Here is a 21,026-nt window from a genome sequence, read left to right as displayed (position 1 = left end):
CTCGGTCGATCTCGTTCGCTGTTGACGCGACGGAGGGACGTCAATCAAAGCCGTCCGGCGCGCCTATTGGCTGCCGGCCGCGTCAGCGAAGCCCGCCCGTGGCTGTGATTGGCTGGCGGTCGGTTGGGGGAGGGGCGGGGTCAGACCGTCGGTTGACGTTGTTGTTGTAAGTGGAGGGTTGAGTTTGTCGCTCCTCCGGCTGGATTCTGCCTTCGACCCGTTCCCGAACCGGCCGAGAAAGTTGTGACGGGTCGCCGCGGGGCACCAGGCCGCCGGGAGTCGCTGGGAGCCGCGGGGGGGGAGGCCCCAGGAGAAGTCCGGGACGATGTGAAGTCCGAGAGGCCGCGGGAAGGTAAAGCTACCGCGGCTAGCTGCTGGCTAGCTGCTGCTCACTGCGAACACAAGCCCACATTCTGCTGCGTTTTGCCTCCTTTCCCCTCCTTTTTACCTCCGCTTCCCTCGGTTCACCTCCACCCACCTCCACCCTGCGCTCCGTGCGGCTCGACGCCGACCGCGGGATCACGTTCATGGAGCGGGTTTCAGCTGCTCTCCTTGTTTATGTAAGAATGTTGTTCTGGATGCTGAGATGGCGAGAGTCGTTCAATAACCTCAAACTATCAACACCTGGTCACTATCAATACACCTGGTCACTATCAATACACTTGATCACTCTATCAATACACCTGATCACTCTATCAATACACCTGATCACTCTATCAATACACCTGGTCACTATCAATACACCTGATCACTTTATCAATACACCTGATCACTCTATCAATACACCTGATCACTCTATCAATACACCTGATCACTTTATTAATACACCTGATCACTCTATCAATACACCTGATCACTATCAATACACCTGATCACTTTATTAATACACCTGATCACTCTATCAATACACCTGATCACTCTATCAATACACCTGATCACTATCAATACACCTGATCACTCTATCAATACACCTGATCACTATCGATGCACCTGATCACTATCAATACACCTGACCACTCTGATCAATACACCGGACCACACCATGCTGGGGCTGTTCCAGCCATGCACGTATGTTTCCCTGGTCCAGGTCCAGGTCCTGGTCCAGTTCCAGGTGCAGGTCCAGGTCCAGTTCCAAGTCCAGGTCCAGATTAGCAGGTTATATTTACGTGGTGACGTCAGGTCCCTCAAAGCAGCAGCAGCAGCTTACGGAGCGGCGTTACGCCCCCTCACGGATTAACCCTTTCACCTCCGCAACGCCGGCTCCTGGAGCGGACCTGGACTCTGAGCAGGACCCAGATCCAGGCAGACCCACGTCCCAGGACCCTCCAGGGTGCTTGTTGTTGGACTCGAGAGATGGTTTTTGTCTTCCAGTCTGGGTCCAGGTGCTTTAGAGGAGAAGGTCCTTTAAGAGCTGCAGAGGCAGTTTCCTCCTCCGGCCACACCTGGATTCTTAGAATGGTTCTGTTTCCTTTACACCTGGGTGGTTCTCTCTAAACTCACCTGGTTGTAACTCACCTGGTTGTAACTCACCTGGTGACTGTTTGACTCATCAAACTCCTCCTGGACGCTAAATGGATGTTTTATTGTGTGTGTGTGTGTGTGTGTGTGTGTGTGTGTGTGTGTGTGTGTGTGTGTGTGTGTGTGTGTGTGTGTGTGTGTGTGTGTGTGTGTGTGTGTGTGTGTGTGTGTGTGTGTGTGTGTGTGTGTGTGTGTTACTAAAACTGACAGCAGCGCCCACTGGTGGACCAACATAGACACTCCCATCATCCTCTTCTCACTCTGTTTCTGCCGTTGCCATGGAAACGGGCATTTTTTTTTTTTTTCCGGGAAGAACAAACAAGTTACCGGGACCTGGTGGACGGTCGGACCTCCAGGACCAGGTCCAGGTCCAGAGCCGCCTCTGAGGAGGGTTGGACCTCCAGGACCGGGTCCAGAGTCTCGGTGACGCTGTCCCTTTAAGAAGGTGAACAGGTAGTGACAACGGGCCGTCCTCCAGGGGGGGGCGGGGGCTCGGTTTCATGGTTTTTCGGGCTCCTGAGCTCAACGTAAGCAGCTGCAGGAGTTTCCTGGCGGCGCCGACACGTGAGCCCGGCGGCGTCCCGAGAGCAGCAGGTCGTCTGCAAACACCCACCAAGGGTAGCGGCGGGGGTCGGGTTACGCTCCGCCTTCAATTATTCACCTCCTGCGTTTGTTCGCTGGACAGACGGTCCACATCATGGAGGACGGAGACACACACAGGACTCCCTGCTGGGCCCAAACCTTGGCTGCTGACCCGGTGGTGGTGGTGGCGCCGCCCCGGTGGCGGCCTTGATGTTATAACATGTTATAACACCGCCTGATATCACATCCAGTTTCATGAGGGGATTCTTTCTCTCTCTCTTGGTGTGTGTGTGTGTGTGTGTGTGTGTGTGTGTGTGTGTGTGTGTGTGTGTGTGTGTGTGTGTGTGTGTGTGTGTGTGTGTGTGTGTCCTCAAGAGTTCATCCTCTGAGGCTCTGACTGTTCCTTCAAAGGTCAAAGGTCGCCTTACCGTCTCCCACCTCACACACACGGTTAGGGAAGCGCCGATACGTTGAGACCCGGCTCCCTTCAGGGAATCCAGTCCACGGTTTGCAGCCAGCCGGCAGAGCAGCATTTCAGCTGAAGCACACATGAGGCTTCATGGATCCCAAATTTCCAGTCTGTGAATTGTGTTGATGTCGGAACCTGTTCCCGGTACTGGATCGGAACCCGATATCGGAACCCGATACCGGTACTGGACCGGAACTCGATACCGGTACTGGATCGGAACCCATTACCAATACTGGATCGGAACCCGATACCGGAACCCGATACCGGTACTGGATCGGAACCCATTACCAATACTGGATCGGAACCCGATACCGGAACCCAATACCGGTACTGGACCGGAACCCTATACCGGTACTGGATCGGAACCCATTACCAATACTGGATCGGAACCCGATACCGGAACCCGATACCGGTACTGGATCGGAACCCATTACCAATACTGGATCGGAACCCGATACCGGAACCCGATACCGGTACTGGACCGGAACCCTATACCGGTACTGGATCGGAACCCATTACCAATACTGGATCGGAACCCGATACTGGTACTGGACCGGACCGTCCCTCATCACGTCGATATCAGAAACACCGTCCTCGTGTGGTTCTGGTTACTCAGTTGGTGCAGGTGCTACAGGCTCACATCTGGTGGTAATTCTTTTATTTTGAAGGCCTGTTTGGCTGCACAGTGATGTTTTCCATCCACGCAGTTTAGGTCTTCAAACCACCAGGAAACTTTATTTAAAACAGGAAGTTCCAGGTGGTTTTTCCCTCTCAGCTCTTCATGAAGCGTTACTGTGTTTGTAGAATCGGTCTGCCCTCCCTCAGTCCGTCCGGGATCCAGTTTCTGGAAGTAGCGGCGGCGTGGTGCCAGAGAACACCTGTCACATGATCCCCGCCTGGAACCTCCAGAGGACTTGGGGAGTGGCTGTGGACAGATTGTAGGGAGGGACGGACGGACGGTCGGCCCGGGACGGAGGAATCCTGAGATCAGCAGTCCGGCCCGGGTGTCGCATTACGCTCACACACCCAGAGCCGCTGGCTCCGCCCCCATCGGGGCGGGATGGGTTTCCACTTCCAGGCTCAGGGCGGCTCAACCTCGCCCGCCTTCATCCAGGGACTTGAGAGTGGCAGGACCAGTCCAACCGCCAGGCTCATGTCAACACTTCACTGGTTCACAGAGACCAGAACTCCTGCTGGAGCGCGTGAAGTGATTATTAGTCATATAATATTATACTAGTATTAGTTATATTCACCAGTTCACCTCAGGAGTCTGTGGGTGTTGGGAGGAAGCTGAGTAGTTAGAGTCGTGTAGTTAGAGTCGTGTAGTTAGTGTCGTGTAGTTAGAGTCGTGTAGTTAGAGTCGTGTAGTTAGAGTCGTGTAGTTAGAGTCGTGTAGTTAGAGTCGTGTAGTTAGAGTCGTGTAGTTAGTGTCGTTTTGTTAGAGCTGTGTCGTTAGAACCGTGTCGTTAGAACCGTGTCGTTAGAACCGTGTCGTTAGAACCTGTTTTGTTAGAACCGTGTCATTAGAAGCTCTATTGTTAGAACCGTGTCGTTAGAACCGTGTCGTTAGAACCTGTTTTGTTAGAACCGTGTCGTTAGAAGCTGTTTTGTTAGAACCGGGTCGTTAGAACCGTGTCGTTAGAGTCGTGTCGTTAGAGTCGTGTAGTTAGAGTCGTGTAGTTAGAGTCGTGTAGTTAGAGTCGTGTAGTTAGAGCTGAGTAGTTAGTGTCGTTTTGTTAGAGCTGTGTCGTTAGAACCGTGTCGTTAGAACCGTGGTGTTAGAAGCTGTTTTGTTAGAACCGTGTCGTTAGAACCTGTTTTGTTAGAACCGTGTCATTAGAAGCTCTTTTGTTAGAACCGTGTCGTTAGAAGCTGTTTTGTTAGAACCGTGTCGTTAGAGTCGTAGCATTGAGCTGAAGTGCTGTACCAAGTTGTTGCTCCAGTGAGCGTTAGCTGGTTAGCTGGTTAGCTGGTTAGCTGGAGGTGATCTGCAGCGCCAGGCCCTGGGCTGCTGTCGCGTGATGCTAGCCATCTGGGCTGCTGTAGCGTGATGCTAGCCATCTGGGCTGCTGTAGCGTGATGCTAGCCCTCTGGGCTGCTGTAGCGTGATGCTAGCCCTCCGACAGCCACATGGTGGCGCTGCTCCTGTGCCGCCGCTGTTCCTCGCAGACCGACGGAGCAGCGGAGGCTTGTTCTTCACAGTGGAACCGTCAGTGTTTGTCCACATGACGTTTCCAGGACAGGAAGTGCAGCCCGGCTGTTCCTGCGTTGTCCTGCGGGGGGCGCCGGCGCCTCCATTCAGCTGCTCTGCGGTCCAGGAAGTGTGGAGGAGCCCGGTAGAGGGCTTGGTGTTTGTTTTGCCTCCGCGCTCGGCCTCCCCCCCAGCTGGAGGCGCCGTTATGTAACCAGGCGGCGTGGGCCGGCCGGCTTCCCTCAGTAATCAGATTACAGCCCGCAGCAGATAAAGACAGCTGAAGGGCAGCCGCCTCCACCCTCGGAGGATCCTGCCTCCGTCGCCTGGGAGCGTCTGGGAGCAGCTGCTCCGCCGGGGTTCTGAGGGCCTCCATCGACCAGAGAGAGAGAGCTGCTCTACAGAGGGAGAGCTGCCTTAGAGAGGGAGAGCTGCTCTACAGAGGGAGAGCTGCTCTGGAGAGGGAGAGCTGCGTTAGAGAGAGAGAGCTGCTCTACAGAGGGAGAGCTGCCTTAGAGAGGGAGAGCTGCTCTACAGAGAGAGAGCTCCCTTAGAGAGGGAGAGCTGCTCTGGAGAGCGAGAGCTGCTCTACAGAGGGAGAGCTGCCTTAGAGAGGGAGAGCTGCTCTACAGAGAGAGCGCTCCCTTAGAGAGGGAGAGCTGCTCTAGAGAGGGAGAGCTGCTCTGGAGAGGGAGAGCTGCACTAGAGCGGGAGAGCTGCTCTACAGAGGGAGAGCTGCCTTAGAGAGGGAGAGCTGCTCTACAAAGAGAGAGCTCCCTTAGAGAGGGAGAGCTGCTCTGGAGAGGGAGAGCTGCTTTAGAGAGGGAGAGCTGCACTACAGAGGGAGAGCATGCACCACTCCCATCATGCACTGCTCCCAGCATGCACCTCTCCCAGCATGCACCGCTCCCAGCATGCACCGCTCCCAGCATGCACCGCTCCCAGCATGCACTGCAGTGCGTGTCCCATAGACAGGGAATGGGATGCAGGAGGCTGTCGTGGACACGCCGTTTCAGAAACGTTTGTGTTCCTTCAAACAACGACACCTGGCGTCACCAAGGCTCCTGCTCCCTCCACTACTGATGACCCACAATGCAGCCCCGCCCCCTGGTGGAGGAATGAGGGTATTACACCCACAGACAACCTGCCGTTACAAAACCATGTGGTGAAAATCCTGCAGCCGGAATGACGAGTTTCACCACCAGAGGACTGCTGGTCACCTCCTGCTTCACCTCTTCCACCTCCTCTGGTCACCTCCTGCTTCACCTCCTCCACCTCCTCCTTCACCTTCTCTGGTCACCTCCTGCTTCACCTCCTCCACCTCCTCTGGTCACCTCCTGCTTCACCTCCTCCTCCACCTCCTCTGGTCACCTCCTGCTTCACCTCCTCTGGTCACCTCCTGCTTCACCTCCTCTGGTCACCTCCTCCTCCACCTCCTCTGGTCACCTCCTGCTTCACCTCCTCTGGTCACCTCCTGCTTCACCTCCTCTGGTCACCTCCTCCTCCACCTCCTCTGGTCACCTCCTGCTTCACCTCCTCTGGTCACCTCCTGCTTCACCTCCTCCACCTCCTCTGGTCACCTCCTGCTTCACCTCCTCCTCTTCCTCCTTCACCTCCTCTGGTCACCTCCTGCTTCACCTCCTCCACCTCCTCCTTCACCTCCTCTGGTCACCTCCTGCTTCACCTCCTCCTCCACCTCCTCCTCCACCTCCTCCTTCACCTCCTCCCTTCAACTCCACTGGTCACCTCCTCCCTTCAACTCCACTGGTCACCTCCTTCCTTCACCTCCACTGTTCATCTCCTCCTTCACCTCCTTCCTTCACCTCCTTCCTTCACCTCCTTCCTTCACCTCCTCCTTCACCTCCTCCTTCACCTCCTTCCTTCACCTCCACTGTTCACCTCCTCTGTTTATTTGTTGGAGTTGTAACAAGCTGAACTTCCTGTTGTGGGTTGTTGACCTCTCTGTGATGGTTGCTATAGCAACGCACTGATCCAACAGCATCTGTGTGTGTGTGTGTGTGTGTGTGTGTGTGTGTGTGTGTGTGTGTGTGTGTGTGTGTGTGTGTGTGTGTGTGTGTGTGTGTGTGTGTGTGTGTGTGTGTGTGTGTGTGTGTGTGTGTGTGTGTGTGTGTGTGTGTGTGTGTGTGTGTGTGTGTGTGTGTGTGTGTTCAGTGGTCCTGACACACCACCAGAGGAGAGTTGGACTGTACAGAGAAACACTGCAGAACGACTCCCCACCTCCGTCTGAGAGATGGAGAGAGAGATGGAGAGGGAGATGGAGAGAGAGAGATGGAGAGGGTGATGGAGGTGCAAAGAGAATGAAGTGGTGACTCATCAGACACGGTGGAAACGGGTGAACAGTCAGACGAGGCAGAACGAGGGATGGAGGAGGAGGAGAAGAGATGACTGGAGGAGCTGGTGATGGTTTGTGTTGTGATCAGATCCCAATATTGATCTCAGCAGCTTTTACTTTGAAATGAAAAGTAGAGCTCAGATTCTACTCTGGAGATACAGTGGTGCTGGTCCTGGTGCTGGTCCTGGTCCTGGTGCTGGTCCTGGTGCTGGTCCTGGTGCTGGTCCTGGTCCTGGTGCTGGTCCTGGTGCTGGTGCTGGTCCTGGTCCTGGTCCTGGTCCTGGTCCTGGTCCTGGTCCTGGTGCTGGTCCTGGTCCTGGTCCTGGTCCTGGTGCTGGTGCTAGTCACCATCAACCAGAACAAAGTTTGCTCCATGGTGTCATGACTCCTGTGTGTGTGTGTGTGTGTGTGTGTGTGTGTGTGTGTGTGTGTGTGTGTGTGTGTGTGTGTGTGTGTGTGTGTGTGTGTGTGTGTGTGTGTGTGTGTGTGTGTGTGTGTGTGTGTGTGTGTGTGTGTGTGTGTGTGTGCGTGAACTTCGTTTTCAAAACCTCGTCGTTTAAATGTGAAACTGAATTGAAAATGAAAAAACGCGGCATTTTGGCGTCCATGTTGCCATGGCAACGGAGCGTTGAAGCCCAGCGGGAGGCTGGTTGGTCTCCTTGTCCACTGTGAAGCTGCAGATGTGTGACAGCTGGTGACGATGACGATGATGTTGTCTTCCTCAGGTGTGGCTGACGGAGCTTCTCCAGGTGAGGAGGGCGGCTCTGCTCTTCTTCTTCTCTTTCTCTTGCTAGCGCCGGCCGGGCCTCGCCAACCAGCCGCTTCATGATCACATGACCGTGGATATGGACGCAGTCCTGTCCGACTTTGTCCGTTCCACTGGGGCTGAACCGGGACTGGCCAGAGACCTGCTGGAGGGTGAGTACTGGGGGCGGAGGAGCCACTGCTACGTCACTTCTACTGCTGCTACATCACCACTGCTACTGCTGCTACACTGCTGCTACATCACCACTGCTACTGCTGCTACACCGCCACAGGAAGTACAGGAAGCAGTAAGAAGTAGCAGGAAGCAGCAACAGGAAGCAGCAGCAACAGGAAATGGCAGCAACAGGAAGTGGCAACAGGAAGTGGCAGCAGGAAGCGCCAGCAACAGGAAGTAGCAACAGGAAGTGGCAGCAACAGGAAATGGCAACAGGAAGTGACAACAGGAAGTAGCAACAGGAAGTGGCAGCAGGAAGCGCCAGCAACAGGAAGTGGCAGCAGGAAGCGGCAGGAAGTGGCAGCAGGAAGCAGTAGGAAGTGGCAGCAGGAAGCGCCAGCAACAGGAAGTGGCGGCAGGAAGCACCAGCAACAGGAAGTGGCAGCAACAGGAAGTAGCAACAGGAAGTGGCAGCAGGAAGCGCCAGCAACAGCAAGTAGCAACAGGAAGCGCCAGCAACAGGAAGTAGCAACAGGAAGCGCCAGCAACAGGAAGTAGCAACAGGAAGTAGCAACAGGAAGTGGCAGCAGGAAGCGCCAGCAACAGCAAGTAGCAACAGGAAGTGGCAGCAACAGGAAGTGGCAGCAGGAAGCGCCAGCAACAGGAAGTGGCAGCAGGAAGCGCCAGCAACAGGAAGTAGCAACAGGAAGTGGCAGCAACAGGAAGTGGCAGCAGCAGGAAGTGGCAGCAGTAGGAAGCGCCAGCAGGAAGCAGCAACAGGAAGTGGCAGCAGGAAGCGCCAGCAACAGCAAGTAGCAACAGGAAGTGGCAGCAGGAAGCGCCAGCAACAGGAAGTAGCAACAGGAAGTGGCAGCAACAGGAAGTGGCAGCAGCAGGAAGTGGCAGCAGTAGGAAGCGCCAGCAGGAAGCAGCAACAGGAAGTGGCAGCAGGAAGCGGCAGCAGGAAGCAGCAACAGGAAGTGGCAGCAGGAAGTGAGCTTCCTGTTGCTCCACGCCGCAGCAGATAGCAGGAAGTGGCAGCGGCTCCGGCCCAGACTGGACCGGTCCAGCAGGAGGTCCTGACCGACTCTCTGCTCTCGTCCTCCAGGGAAGAACTGGGATTTCACCGCCGCCCTCAGCGACTTCGAGCAGCTGCGACAGGTGCATGCTGGGAGCCTGACGTACTCCCTAGCAGAGCAGCCGACCTACCCGCCGCCCGACAAGGACATGGCCCGGGTCGGACGGCCGGTCCTGCACCGCCAAGACGAGGTGGTGCAAGGTGAGGTCCTCTCTGGTCAGCTGACGTAGAGTAGAGGTGGTCGGTCTGTTCCTAGTAGAACCCGTCCTCGCCTTCACGCCGTGACACAGACGAGCTGTCGCCATGGTTACCATGAGTTTCTGTCAGGAGCTGCAGTCACGTCGGCAGTGTGGGATTATGTTTAAGTCTAAAGGAGGAGAAAAGTTCACCGAGGCTTCAAAAAGGTTGTTTTTTTCACTTGTTCCTGTTTTTCTCCACGAGAGTCAGAACCTGACAGAACCTGACAGAACCTGACAGAACTGCACACACATGAAGGTGTGGAACCAGAACCACTCCTGTCGTCACGGTGATGAAACTGTGCATCACAGTACCGTACCGTACAGTACCATACCATACAGTACCGTACCGTACCATACCGTACAGTACCGTACCATACAGTACCGTACCAAACCATAACATACCGTACAGTACAGTACCATACCATACAATACCGTACGGTACCGTACAGTACCGTACCACACCATACAGTATAATACCGTACAGTACAATACGGTACAGTACCGTACCGTACCGTACCTTACAGTACAGTACCGTACCATACCATACAGTATAATACCGTACAGTACAATACAGTACAGTACCGTACCATACCTTACCTTACAGTACAGTACCGTACCATACCATACCATACAGTATAATACCGTACAGTACAATACGGTACCGTACCGTACCTTACAGTACAGTACCGCACCATACCATACAGTATAATACCGTACAGTACAATACGGTACAGTACCGTACCGTACCTTACAGTACAGTACCGTACCATACCATACCATACAGTATAATACCGTACAGTACAATACGGTACCGTACCGTACCTTACAGTACAGTACCGCACCATACCATACAGTATAATACCGTACAGTACAATACGGTACAGTACCGTACCGTACCGTACCTTACAGTACAGTACCGCACCATACCATACAGTATAATACCGTACAGTACAATACGGTACAGTACCATACCGTACCGTGGTGTAACACCGTGTCATACCGTACCTTACAGTACCGTACCATAACACCGTGTCCTGCCATACCATACCGTACCATAACACCGTGTCCTGCCGTACCGTCCACAGCCTCAGAGAAGCGTCTGTCCCGGGGGATCTCCCACGCCAGCTCCACCATCGTGTCCCTGGCTCGGTCCCACGTGTCCAGCAGCAGCGAGCCCCTGCTGGACACGCCCCTCTGCACCTTCCAGCTGCCCGACCTTACCGTGTACCGCGACGACTTCCGCGGCTTCATCGAGCGCGACCTGATCGAACAGTCCATGATGGTGGCCCTGGAGCACGCAGGTACCGACCCTGTTACTGCAGACCGCAGGAGACCGGGTCCAGCTGTCCACCCTGTGCCATGTCCTACATGTCCTACATGTCCTATATGTGCTACATGTGCTACATGACTGCATCCATACCAGACTCTGGACTCACTCCCTTAACCATCCAGAACAGAACATTCCAGAACAGAACAAATCCGGAACAGAACATTCCAGAACAGAACAAATCCGGAACAGAACATTCCAGAACAGAACAAATCCGGAACAGAACATTCCAGAACAGAACATTCCAGAACAGAACAAATCCGGAACAGAACATTCCAGAACAGAACAAATCCGGAACAGAACATTCCAGAACAGAACAAATCCGGAACAGAACAAATCCAGAACAGAACAAATCCACAACGTAACGTAAGGATCCAGAAACAATCCAGAGTTCTGAGCCTCTGGATCTTTATTTGGTTTTAAATTGTGATTGTTGAGACGGAGAACCTCCTCACACCAGAACCCAGTAGAACCCAGTAGCTCTGGAACAGGAGCAGTTGGTGTACAGGTCACACGTTCGACCTCAGAGGGGCGGAGCCTAGCGCACAGGGTGGATAGTGATGCTGACATCACTGCATGTGGACTGCATGAAGGGGCCTTGACACACACACACACACACACACACACACACACACACACACACACACACACACACACACACACCAGTAGCAGCCTCCAGGTTAACCCCCCCCCCCCCCTCCCCTCCCCCGCAGGTCGGTTGAACTGGTGGACCAAAGTGGTTCCAAACTGTCAGAGTCTCCTTCCTCTGGCCACCAGTGGAGACGGGAACTGTCTGCTGCACGCTGCGTCTCTGGGTGAGACACACACACACACACACACACACACACACACACCGTAAATATGAACCTTTTCTGAAACTGAAGCACAAAACAATGTTTTTACCCGGAGCGTTGTCGTGGAAACGGGACCTGAATCTGTTCCAGAGGGTTCAGGACTAATAAAGTCCTCGTGTGGTCCTGGACCCTGTGGTTCTGGACCCTGTGGTCCTGGACCCGGGCACACGGAGGCGGGCTGACCCGGCGCTGTGTTTTTGTTGTGACCCAGGAATGTGGGGGTTCCACGACCGAGACCTGATGCTGAGGAAGTCCCTGTACGCCCTGATGGACCACGGCCTGGAGAGACTGGCTCTGCAGCGCCGCTGGAGGTGGCAGCAGACCCAGCAGAACAAAGAGGTCGCTGACCCTGGACCCTGACCACGACCACGACCACGACCCTGACCCCTGACCATGACCACGACCATGACCTATGACCCTGACCATGACCCTACCCATGACCCTGGACCCTGACCACGACCATGACCCCTGACCATGACCACGACCCCTGACCTATGACCCTGATCATGACCCCTGACCCCTGACCATCATCCTGACCATGACCCTGACCCCTGACCCTGACTATGATCCTTAACATGACCCCTGACAATGACCCTGACCATGACCCCTGACCCTGACCCTTATCCTGAACATGACCCTTATCCTGAACATGACCCTGACCCTGACCCCTGACCCTGACTATGATCCTAAACATGACCCCTGACAATGACCATGACCCATGACCATGATCCTGACCATGACCCTGACCCCTGACCCCTGACCCTGACCATGATCCTGACCATGACCCTGACCCCTTGACCCTGACCATGACCCGTTTCAGTCGTTTCATCACTTGTTGCTCCACAAGAGCTGAGAGACTGAAGAGAGACTGAAGCCTCCTGACGGTTCAGACTAACAGACCAACTGACCTTCTGACCTTCTGACCTTCTGACCTTCTGACCTTCACACCTTCACACCTGCAACAGCAGCACCGACAAAGAGTTCTTGGTGACCTGAGACCCCGTCTGACCAGTGTGTGTGTGTGTGTGTGTGTGTGTGTGTGTGTGTGTGTGTGTGTGTGTGTGTGTGTGTGTGTGTGTGTGTGTGTGTGTGTGTGTGTGTGTGTGTGTGTGTGTGTGTGTGTGTGTGTGTGTGTGTGTGTGTGTAGTCAGGGCTGGTGTACACGGAGGAGGAGTGGCAGAAGGAGTGGAACGAGTTGTTGAAGTTGGCGTCCAGCGAGCCCAGGATACACTACAGCACCAACGGGACCAGCGGGTGAGGACTGTTAGCCAGTAGGTGTTAGCTATTAGCTATTAGCCGTTAGTTGTTGGCTGTTGACCCACGGGTTCAAGGCTCACACAGTACTGAGGCTACATGCTACATGCTAAGAGGTTTGAGGCTCACGGTAGCGAGGCTACATGCTACATGCTAAGAGCTTCAAGCCTCACACAGTTCTGGGGCTACATGCTAAGAGGTTTGAGGCTCCCAGTAGCGAGGCTAAATGCTACGTGCTACATGCTATAAGATCACATGAAGAAGAAAAGGCTTTGTTTGTTCCGGCGGAGCAGAAAGAGAAAGAAAGATCTGACCAGTCAGCAAGAGGCTCTGGACACTGGGTCCTGGTGGACCTGGACACTGGGTCCTGGTGGACCAGGCCGGCTGGTCTTGGTCCCTGCCTCTTCCTGGTCCTTGCTCTGGTCTCAGAACCTCTTTAAGGAGTCCTGCTGGTTTTCAGGGCCGAGTCCTCGGACGAGCCGGTCTACGAGAGTCTGGAGGAGTTCCACGTCTTCGTGCTGGCCCACGTCCTGAGGAGGCCCATCGTGGTGGTGGCAGACACCATGTTGAGGGACTCTGGTGGGGAGGGTGAGTACGCTAACAGCTAACAGCTAACAGCTAGCGTTAGCTGGCACGATTCGTTTGATTTGACGTCAGTCGTTTGTTCTAACGTACAATGAGTGAGAAGTTCTGCTCAGTTATTGTGACGATGATGATGATGATGATGATGTTTGGTCCGCAGCCTTCGCCCCCATCCCATTCGGGGGCGTCTACCTCCCCCTGGAGGTCCCGGCGGTGAAGTGCCACCGCTCCCCCCTGGTTCTGGCCTACGACCAGGCCCACTTCTCCGCCCTGGTGTCCATGGAGCAGAGGGACAGCAGCCGGGAGCAGGGTGAGCCTGGTTCTGCTTGTTGACCCTGGTTCTGCAGGGTGACCCTGGTTCTGCTTGTTGACCCTGGTTCTGCAGGGTGACCCTTGTTCTGCATGTTGAGCTTGGTTCTGCTTGTTGACCCTGGTTCTGCAGGGTGAGCCTGGTTCTGCAGGGTGACCCTGGTTCTGTTTGTTGACCCTGGTTCTTCATGTAGAGCCTGGTTCTGCTTGTTAACCCTGGTTCTGCTTGTTGAGCCTGGTTCTGCAGGGTGACCCTGGTTCTGTAGTGTGAGAGTACGGAGACATATTTACCTGATGACACGCCTTAATGTGCTTCATGGTGCTTCATGATGGTTCCCTACATGGTGGTTCCCTACATGATGGTTCCCTGTACTTCACGATGGTTCCCGGTGCTTCATGGTGGTTCCCTGTGCTTCATGATGGTTCCCTACATGGTGGTTCCCTACATGATGGTTCCCTGTACTTCATGGTGGTTCCCTGTGCTTCATGGTGGTTCCCTGTGCTTCATGATGGTTCCCTACATGGTGGTTCCCTACATGATGGTTCCCTGTACTTCATGGTGGTTCCCTGTGCTTCATGGTGGTTCCCTGTGCTTCATGATGGTTCCCTACATGGTGGTTCCCTACATGGTGGTTCCCTGTACTTCACGATGGTTCCCGGTGCTTCATGGTGGTTCCCTACATGGTGGTTCCCTACATGGTGGTTCCCCCTACTTCATGATGGTTCCCTGAGGTTCATGGTCGTTCCCTACATGGTGGTTCCCTGTACCTCACGATGGTTCCCTGTGCTTCATGGTGGTTCCCTGTCCTGCAGTGGTGATCCCGCTGACGGACTCGGAGCACAAGATGCTGCCGCTGCATTTCGCCGTGGATCCTGGGAAGGACTGGGAGTGGGGGAAGGACGACACGGACAACGTGATGCTGGCCAGGTGAGTTCTGACCTGCTGAGGTCACCAGTCAGCCAATCAGAGGGAGTGAAGCTCCTCCCACTTCACCACAGGCAGGAGCAGCTGTTAGCGGTTAGCGTTGCTCATATGGGCTGCAGCTAAAGATGATTCCAGCTGCTTCTTCAGGACTCAAAGTATCAAACCAGCCCACAAATCACTGTCCTGCAGCTTTTATTTCGTGTCTAAAGAGGAAACCGGTTCTGTGTCTGAAGGGTCAGTTGTTCTGTCAGTACGAGACGATTGTAGAGAGAACAGATGTTGACGTTCCGTGTTGCTCTTCTTCCAGCGTCGCTTTGTCTCTGGAGGCCAAACTGCAGATGCTGCACAGCTACATGACGGTCAGCTGGCTGCCGCTGCCTTGTGAGGTAAAGAGCAACCAGCAACACGGCAACACACTGCAACAGGCAACCAGCAACACACTGCAAGAGGCAACAAGCAACACACTGCAACAGGCAACACACTGCAACAGGCAACAAGCAACACACTGCAACAAGCAACACACTGCAACAGGCAACACACTGCAAGAGGCAACAAGCAACACACTGCAACAGGCAACACACTGCAACAGGCAACACACTGCAAGAGGCAACAAGCAACACACTGCAACAGGCAACACACTGCAACAGGCAACCAGCAACACACTGCAACAAGCAACACACTGCAACAGGCAACACACTGCAACAGGCAACAAGCAACACACTGCAACAGGCAACCAGCAACACACTGCAACAAGCAACCAGCAACACACTGCAACAGGCAACAAGCAACACACTGCAACAGGCAACACAGTACAACAGGCAACACACTGCAACAAGCAACACACTGCAACAGGCAACACACTGCAACAAGCAACACACTGCAACAGGCAACACACTGCAAGAGGCAACAAGCAACACACTGCAACAAGCAACACACTGCAACAGGCAACACACTGCAACAGGCAACCAGCAACACACTGCAACAAGCAACACACTGCAACAAGCAACACACTGCAACAGGCAACACACTGCAACAGGCAACAAGCAACACACTGCAACAGGCAACCAGCAACACACTGCAACAAGCAACCAGCAACACACTGCAACAAGCAACCAGCTGAAACTTTATAGTTGTAAAGTTACACTGTAACAAGACTTGTGATTATAATGTTTTATTTCAAGAAAGTAAATCTCTTTCCTTGTAAACATTTGAAAAAAGTGAAGCTGCAGCTCCATCATGTTGTTGTGGGGAGAGACGGCGCCCCCTGGAGCCGAGCACATGACATGACTCCTCCTCTCAGTTTCAGCCTCTCACACGGGGCACCGATCCTCTCGTTAGAACAGACCTGTCTCTATTTCACTTCCTGTGGCTCTGCTGACGTCCAGTGAAGGGATGAAAGACTTCCTGTTGGCGTGAGTCTGACCGGCAGTTTGTTGTCTTTGCGTCTCTGCAGCAGGCTCCCCTGGCTCAGCCCGAGTCGCCCACGGCGTCGGCCGGCGAGGACGCCCGGACGCCTCCGGACTCCGGGGAGTCGGACAAGGAGTCGGTCAGCAGCAGCTCCAACGGCAACGGAGACTCGGCCGCGGGGTCGGCGGCCAACGGAGGCTCCCTGCCCAAGAACGGCTCGTCGTCTTCGTCCAGCTCGTCCAGCGGCGTCTCGGCCAGCAAGGACAAGAGCAAGAAGGACAAGGACAAGGATAAGGACAAGGACAAGGACAAGAAGCGGGCCGACTCGGTGGCCAACAAGCTGGGCAGCTTCGGGAAGAGTCTGGGCAGCAAACTGAAGAAGAACGTGGGCGGGCTCATGACGGGGAAGAACGCGGCGGCGGCCGGCGGGGCGGAGAAGAAGAAGGGCTCCTTCCGGGGCCGGAAGGGCAGCAAGGAGGGCTCGCCGTCCGCCCACGCCTCCGAGGACTCCGGGAAGGGCTCGCCGTCCTCCGGCAGCGAGCGCCTCAACGGGACGGGCAGCAGCATGAGCAGCGGCGGAAGCAGCACGGAGAGCGACGGCTACAAGTACGGCGCCGACGTGAAGGTGAGCCTGGGCATCCTGCGCGCCGCCATGCAGGGCGAGCGGAAGTTCATCTTCTCCGGGCAGCTGACCACCAGCAACCGCCAGCCCTTCCAGGAGGAGATGATCCAGCGCTACCTGACCGACGCCGAGGATCGCTTCCGGGCCGAGCAGGAGCAGCAGCGGCGCGAGGCCGAGAGGAAGAGCCTCGCCAACGGAGCCCCGCCCCCCAGGAAGGAGGCGGCGGGCGGCGGCGCCGCCGACCTCGGCTACCGGCCGCACGACGCCAAAGACGAGCCCGTCGAAAACGGCCAGCCGAAGCCCCCCCCGAGCCCCTCGGCGTACTCGTCCGCGGTGCCCCTCCCCCGCGCCTCCTTCATGGACCCGCCCCCCACCGCCGCCGCGGCCCCCCTCACGCAGCACCTGCAGGTGCACGGCTACCCAGACCTCCGGCGCCAGCTCGCCGGCGGCTCGCCGGCCGCCTCCTACCCCGGCCTCCCCTCGTACGCCACGCTCCCCCGGCACTGCCCCGCCGCCGCCCCGCCCTCCGCCCACCCGCAGTACTGTACCTCCTCCCTGAGCCCCTCGCGGCTCGCGCCCTCGTACCTGCCGGAGTTCGACCCGCCGGACTACCCGGGGGCAGAGCCCTACACTAACGGCTTCAGGGACGGGGGCCCCGGCCCGGACTGCCGGGCGGCGCCGCCGCCGGTCAGACACTACTCCCTGGGCAGCGCCGCCGGTCTGCCCGCCGGGCCGCAGTCCAGCCGCTGTCGAACTCCCAGCTGCACCTACTACGGTCACCCGGAGACGGGGAACTACTGCTCCTACTGCTACCGGGAGGAGCTGAAGAGGAGGGAGCCGGAGCCGGCCGTGCACCGGTTCTGATCGGACCCCCCCCCCCCCTCCCCCGTTGCACGGTGAAGGGCCTGGATCAGAACCGGCGCTGCTGGGCCGGCTCTGGTCCGGGCTTCGATGAGTGGCCTTTGCACAAACTCACGGGACGGGAAACCCCGGTCGGGAGGTTCAGAACCAACAGGGTGGTACGGGTCGCCGGGTCGCCGGGTCACCGGGTCACCGGGTAACCGGGTCGCCGGCTCCAGACGTTACACACTAACTGCACTTCTCTTCTTACTCTTTTGTTTTGCTGTGGCTCTGATGCAGGTGTGTGAACTTTCAGGATCTCCTGAGAGACGAACACACACACACACACACACACATACACACACACACACACACACACACACACACACACACACACACACACACACACACACACACACACACACACACACACACTAACTCTCTCTCGATGCAAGCACAAATGTCTGGTTCCTCTTTGGAGTCACGTTGGTGATTTCAGTGTTATTTCCGATCTTTCGTCGTCTCGGGAAATCGATGTTAACTCGTCTGACGCTAGCACGCTATGCTAACGACGACGCCGTGTCGGTGCTAATGTTACAGAATGCAAAACACTCGCCGGGTTCCACTCCGCTCCACTCGTACGTTTCTGGCTAAAACTTCTCACTTCTCGCAATATGATGTCGGCTTTTTGTTTTTCTTCTAGATTTACGAGCTACTGAGCGCCTAAACGACAAACCTGCGACCGACGCGGTCGCAGAGGAAACCTCCGTGAAGTTAAAAGATGAGTCAGCAGATTTTGCCGCCATGCGCCGTGTTCTGCCCTTAAAGGTGCAATAATAATTACATGTAACTTCACGAAAAAATCGTCCAGGAGACGTCAGATTATCACGCCTGAGGGCTGTTCAGCCTTGCAGTACCGTTTTCTACCACAAGATGGTGTCGTGAGTCGAACTTCATGTGTTGGAAGCTGCGAGTCACTAACGGAGCTCTGGCTCACTACTGCCACCCAGAGGACGATTCAGGTTCTTTTCCTCCAAATGTCAAAACGTTTGCCTCTTCAGGTTTTCAGCATCCGGAAAAAATGCGAAGTCTCGCCGTAACTCGTACGACTCTGAGGACTCGTATGACTCATTGGACTCGTGCGACTCTGAGGACTCGTACGACTCTGAGGACTTGTACAACTCTGAGGACTCGTATGACTCATTGGACTCTTGCGACTCATTGGACTCGTGCGACTTGTAACAGTGAACAAAATGTCTCCAGCCACTGAACTCTTTAAATGAAGGTCAAACTGCAGGTGAGCATTACTGGACAGGGCTAACGCTAACTAGCATTAGCAATCTCAGTGAGTTTTACGTCACGTTAGCAGTTAGCTGTGTGAAGCTGGAGCGTTAATTATTCCGTCCTCCCAATCGATCCAATGTGCAGTTGAAGCACAGCTGCAGTTAGCATTAGCATTAGCACAGATGTGAAGCTGCTGAGTCTCGTAGCATCAGCATTCGAACCCGAGCGGTGGAGGGTGAACGTTAGCATGTTAGCACATTAGATAAACAGAATAATGGTCATATCATTTCAACGTACTGAAAACTGCCGACTCTTCAACACTAAACCGACTTCCATCAAAACACATTCTGAGCATTAGCAATAGCATTAGCGCTGGTCCGGGAGGTAAATGTTTTCCTGCAGTCTGATTTGGAAAAACCAAAATGCTTCAGCGCTTCACATCGTTAACGAGATGTCGGTCGGTCAGACACGACGATGACCAGTTAGCATTAACGTTGATGCCAGTTTTCAAACCGTAATGTCAAAAATATCAGAAAAGAAAACAAACTTCTAAATACAAAAAAGAAGTAAGTTTCAATCTGAAACTGATCTGATGTTTTAACTCTGCGGTTTGGTGCCTGACAGAAACGATTATCCATTAGCATTAGCATTAGAACGCTCTCGGTGAGACTCATCTGATGGAGTTAAAGCTGAAAACACTTTGTGCCCTGCCGGTGGCGGTATAGTTAGCATTAGCTTGAGAGCCTATTGTCGATGCAAATGTGAGAAACAGCCTCAATGCAACATAGACTAATGCTAACAGGTAGTGCTAATGCTGACAGGAAGTCCTCACGCTGGTTGTTTGAGCTGTAGGCTGACCAAGTGGACATCATTAGTGCGGTGAGCATTAGCACGGCACCGTAGCTTAAGCTTCGACCTGCAACGAGCTGACAGTTATGCACTAGCATGACTTTTCTGAACGCTAAAGCTATTTCCTGAAGTCGGACTCTTAACGGAGCACCGAACACGTGTCGTTTGACCTCTGGCTCACAGATGGAGAGCGTAGTGTCAGTTAGCATTAGCACGTCCCCAGACGATGTGGAACCGTTTGACGCCACCGCGAGAAAAACGTTGAGGTTCATCCTGATCAAACACTAAGGTGGAGGCAGACTGACTAGCATTAGCATTAGCGCAGCTCTGTCGCTGCGTCTGAAGGAAACGCAGTCGATCAGCATTCAGTCATGAGACGAGAAAATCTGCGCCGACGGGGCGGAAACTCCTTCCGGTCGGTTTGTCCTGCGAACGTCCCGTCGTCGCGTTTTGCACAAATTCAAGCACTTTTCCCGAAGTCGGTGTGCCGCCGGGGAGCGTCGGGCCTCGTCCCGCCTCCCGCCGCCGCTCCTCCGTCACCCGGAGACTGTCCACATCCACTTCCTGTCCTCGTTGCCTTTTTGTCTTCGTACCGATCACAGATCCTGAACTGCTGCTGCCGCGAGAAACGAAACACTTTCAGGATGAGTCGGCTGTTTTAAAGCTGCTGCAATACGTCTCAAACAAGCCCCGCCCCCCTGATCAGAAGCTATTAATACGTCTCAAACGAGCCCCGCCCCCCTGATCGGAAGCTATTAATACGTCTCAAACGAGCCCCGCCCCCCTGATCAGAAGCTATTAATACGTCTCAAACGAGCCCCGCCCCCCTGATCAGAAGCTATTAATACGTCTCAAACAAGCCCCGCCCCCCTGATCAGAAGCTATTAATATGTCTCAAACAAGCCCCGCCCCCCTGATCAGAAGCTTTTAATACGTCTCAAATAAGCCCCGCCCCTCTGGTCAGAAGCTATTGATATGTCTCAAACAAGCCCCGCCCCTCTCATCAAAAGCTATTAATACGTCTCAAACGAGCCCCGCCCCCCTGATCAGAAGCTATTAGTACGTCTCAAACAAGCCCCGCCCCCCTGATCAGAAGCTATTAATACGTCTCAAACGAGCCCCTCCCCTCTGATCAGAAGCTATTAATACGTCTCAAACAAGCCCCGCCCCCCTGATCAGAAGCTATTAATACGTCTCAAACAAGCCCCGCCCCCCTGATCAGAAGCTATTAATACGTCTCAAACGAGCCCCGCCCCCCTGATCAGAAGCTATTAGTACGTCTCAAACAAGCCCCGCCCCCCTGATCAGAAGCTATTAATACGTCTCAAACGAGCCCCTCCCCTCTGATCAGAAGCTATTAATACGTCTCAAACAAGCCCCGCCCCCCTGATCAGAAGCTATTAATACGTCTCAAACGAGCCCCG

General features: G+C 54.7%; 1 protein-coding gene across 2 annotated transcripts; it reads left to right on the top strand.

The window, feature by feature from the left end:
• Positions 1-178: 178 nt before the first annotated feature.
• On the top strand, positions 179-20,549 carry otud7b (OTU deubiquitinase 7B). Of its 2 annotated transcripts, none has more exons than XM_080500706.1 (12): positions 179-352; positions 7,839-8,031; positions 9,141-9,311; positions 10,435-10,650; positions 11,390-11,491; positions 11,742-11,869; positions 12,678-12,784; positions 13,245-13,372; positions 13,527-13,676; positions 14,489-14,603; positions 14,908-14,986; positions 16,054-20,549. In XM_080500706.1, the coding sequence occupies exons 2-12, from the start codon at positions 7,947-7,949 to the stop codon at positions 17,491-17,493; spliced, it is 2,721 nt and encodes a 906-aa protein (XP_080356832.1). In that variant the 5' UTR covers positions 179-352; positions 7,839-7,946; the 3' UTR covers positions 17,494-20,549. The 2 variants fall into 2 exon arrangements, with proteins under 2 accessions (XP_080356832.1, XP_080356833.1); XM_080500707.1 differs by lacking the exon at positions 179-352 and adding an exon at positions 362-560.
• Positions 20,550-21,026: the final 477 nt, after the last annotated feature.

This window comes from Blennius ocellaris (genome assembly GCF_963422515.1).
Source record: "Blennius ocellaris genome assembly, chromosome: 8".
In the NCBI taxonomy this organism is placed as follows: domain Eukaryota; kingdom Metazoa; phylum Chordata; class Actinopteri; order Blenniiformes; family Blenniidae; genus Blennius; species Blennius ocellaris.
Note: the sequence above shows the minus strand (reverse complement) of the source record. Positions and strands in the feature narration are given on the sequence as shown.

What these genes read in the sequence shown, in the direction of transcription:
- otud7b (XM_080500706.1), top strand. Translation starts at nt 7,947, where the DNA reads ATGACCGTGGATATGGACGCAGTCCTGTCCGACTTTGTCCGTTCCACT. An exon ending in GGTGGCCCTGGAGCACGCAG is followed by an intron (nt 10,651 to 11,389) that starts GTACCGACCCTG and finishes CCTCCCCCGCAG; the next exon opens with GTCGGTTGAACTGGTGGACC. An exon ending in AGACCCAGCAGAACAAAGAG is followed by an intron (nt 11,870 to 12,677) that starts GTCGCTGACCCT and finishes GTGTGTGTGTAG; the next exon opens with TCAGGGCTGGTGTACACGGA.